The following is a 3,150-nucleotide window of genomic DNA, read 5'->3' on the forward strand; positions in this document are numbered from 1 at the left end:
ATATATATATATAAAACTGAAGAACATAAACTAAATATGCGTCGTTTGACTACCATTTGCAAGTGATCGGAAGTCTTTATGTGATGACTGAATCAATTTGATGCTAACATTGCATTAAGGCGGGGTATTGTTTTTTATTCGTTAAGTTTATTCGGATATTCTTATTGTAGATGTCAAGCATAAAATTAATAAATATATACAACGGTGGTACTCAATTTATACTGCTCGGTAAAACTGTTGTATTAAATATTCATAAGTTACACGTAAATTTGATTACAAATCCAGCAATTTTTTATCGTTGAATTGTTTCAACATGGGCTTTACGATCGACTGAAACATTTTTCCACTGTACTGAATTTTTCTTACTTTTTCTGCTAGCTCTTCATTGGCAAAAGCCTCGAAGGATAATTCGACAGCATCTGTTTTTTCCATCATGACAATTGGAAGGATGGAAACAATCGACACCAAGGAAAAGAATTCCATTCTTCTAATTTCATGCTGCACGTCAGCCATAGTCGGGATGCGCGAGTATCCGATCGTTTTCAATGTCTCACTCAAGGATTGATAGTAGATTCCAATAAGCTCGTCAGTTCGATTGCGTGTTTCCAAGTTAGGGCAGTTGGCAATGGCATAATTAAGGTCAACGCCAGGGCTCGAATAGAAACAAATTTGGTAGTCTACAAAAACAACATCTTCCACTTTTCCCGATTGTGGGTTGTATTTGAACAGCATGTTATTACACCACAGATCACCATGGTTTAACACTTTGAAGCCATCCGTGAACTTCTGCGTTAGACAGGCTTCAATCTTCGCAACATAAACCGGCAATAGTTTCTTCAGTTTCACCAATATACTCGAATCGAAATTATCCCAACTGCTTTCTGCGACCTCAATGAGGGTGGCCAATCCTTTTTCGAAAATTATATTTATACAATCACTTTTCTGTTCAACTGCCGGGTTGAACATATTGAAATGGAAGTACTTATTCATCACTCCCATGTTGCGTTCGGCGTATGCCATCGATGCAGCGTGATATTTGCCAATTTTGTGCATTATCAGGGCACAGTGATCAAAGTCGAGTCCAGCATGACGATTTGCCATAACGTAGTTCAGTGATTTCAGATCTTGAAAAACTAGCATACACTCTGGGACACGTGTCGCGTAGAAGCATCTAAGGATATGTGAACAAAAACCAAACGGTTTAGCCTAATAATCAGGCACAAATTGACAGACAATCACTCACTTGGCAGCAAAGAATTCATTGTTAGCGATTTTCGATAGCTGTGGAACAACGTCAAGGAACATTTTTGCCTCTTTCTCGTAAACGTTCATCTCCTTAATCACTGATCCACGGCTTCCGGTGTCAGGTAAGCATTTTACTACTAAGGATACCTGCTCTGATTTCTTAGCATTTGGAGAGGTTCTGAAACCGATTGTAAATCACAGTAAGAATTAGAACCACGAAGTTCACATGTCAGAAGCCAATTACCGAAACTTAATTTGAATACGAAATACATCACTCATGTAGTTGTCACCGCTCGAGGTTGCCGGAGATATTTCAAATTTTTCTACCACCAGGTTATCATTTTGGTACTCACTGACCAGTGACTTCTTAATCAACTCCTCATTCAAATAGTCTGGAATGATAAGCTGACTTGCGGCCGACATGATATTTTTTTAGAATATTAGCCGTTGCACCGCCAGAAAGATGAACCGTTTGGTCGCTTGAGCAGTAGCCAACTGATTCGAAATAAGTATCTCACCTTTATCAGAGATAGTTTGTTGGCAACGATGATGCTTCGGAAATGTGATTGTTTTACGGGACACGCTCCTACCCGCTTATCAATTGTGTACATTGATATATCAAACATTCAATGGCCAAGGTACGCTATGGACAGCTTCCCACTGAAGTGCATGGTCGCGGCATTTGTTTATTAATACTGACATTTTTATTTATTGGCATTTTGTAAGTGCTGCGACTCTTTACTTGGGTCGCTTGTTTCCTAGGAGCAAGAATCGTTAGAATTTCATGTGTAATTGACACGTGATGTTTGTCACAATCTGCATATTCATTTAATCTACATTAATTTTACTAAAACCTCGGAACTTCGAGATTCCCGATATGATCAGAGACATTGTGATGGAAATAATATCCAGTATAAAGATATTTCCACTTTGTTCTTTTTTCCATAAATATATTCATTTCTTAAGGCAATTTGCATAAGTTTTTCTTCGCCGTAGCATCACTTTTACATATAAATCTTATCCTAATATAATACTAATATAGTCACAACGATTTGAGCTTAATAAAACATATTCCTCTTAGTATTTAAATATCATATTATTTGAACCAAAAGATTAACTGCTATAAATTATAAAATAAGCTGAAATTTTTATACATTTTGTTGTTGATTTCATAACCTATTTCGAGTTTGTTTTTATCAGCACATCATTTTAATTAAAATTTTGCAATTGGATGAACTAATGGACGCAGTAGGAGTCCGAACGAAGACTCAAAAGGGTCAATTAAAAAAATAAACGTCCACATTGTTCTTATAGTACCAGTATTGATTTCGGATTCCACTTGCTTAACGAATGAAATATCGATAGATGAATTAGTTCCACTTGGTTTACTTCCAGGTACCACTTTTCTAATGGAAAGAATGCAGTCGAGCGTTGTAACTGTATTAAGAGATTACCCGAAAGATTGATACTCCTCATAGATCTTAAATTCAGCTTCTATCGAAAACACTTGAAATCAAAACATTTATTCCGAAACGTTGGCAGTTACTCCGTTATTAATCAGAACCAATTGAGCTTGGAAAATTAAATTTTCTGAAACAACTTCCTTGGGAATAGAACATAGTTTCACATTATGTAAACTGCATTGATCCCTGCATGCTGATCAATACCGACGCCGGCCACGTCCGAATGCAGATTTACTTGGGAAAGAAGGATTGTCAGTTCAATGCATGTTTCTATCAGGTGTACAACTTTGTTTCCGCCGTTTTCCGATAGGTGGCTGTACCGGCTGAGGCTGCTCAAAATACATAGATGATAATTTGTTTATTTGTTGCTATATAATCCATCTGACAATAGGAGTCTTAATAAATAAAGTAAACTAAACTAAAAATCATTCAACTTAGGCTA

At 36.7% G+C, this 3,150-nt stretch overlaps 1 protein-coding gene across 1 annotated transcript; it reads right to left on the reverse strand.

Annotated features, from left to right (window-relative positions):
- Positions 1-215: 215 nt before the first annotated feature.
- LOC131425709 (uncharacterized) lies at positions 216-1,750 on the reverse strand. The gene is made up of 3 exons (XM_058587793.1): positions 1,490-1,750; positions 1,244-1,423; positions 216-1,171 (listed from the first exon to the last, which is right to left on the reverse strand). The coding sequence occupies exons 1-3, from the start codon at positions 1,666-1,668 to the stop codon at positions 274-276; spliced, it is 1,257 nt and encodes a 418-aa protein (XP_058443776.1). The 5' UTR covers positions 1,669-1,750; the 3' UTR covers positions 216-273.
- Between the last annotated feature and the right edge of the window lie 1,400 nt (positions 1,751-3,150).

This window comes from Malaya genurostris, chromosome 1 (genome assembly GCF_030247185.1).
Source record: "Malaya genurostris strain Urasoe2022 chromosome 1, Malgen_1.1, whole genome shotgun sequence".
NCBI classification, from domain to species: domain Eukaryota; kingdom Metazoa; phylum Arthropoda; class Insecta; order Diptera; family Culicidae; genus Malaya; species Malaya genurostris.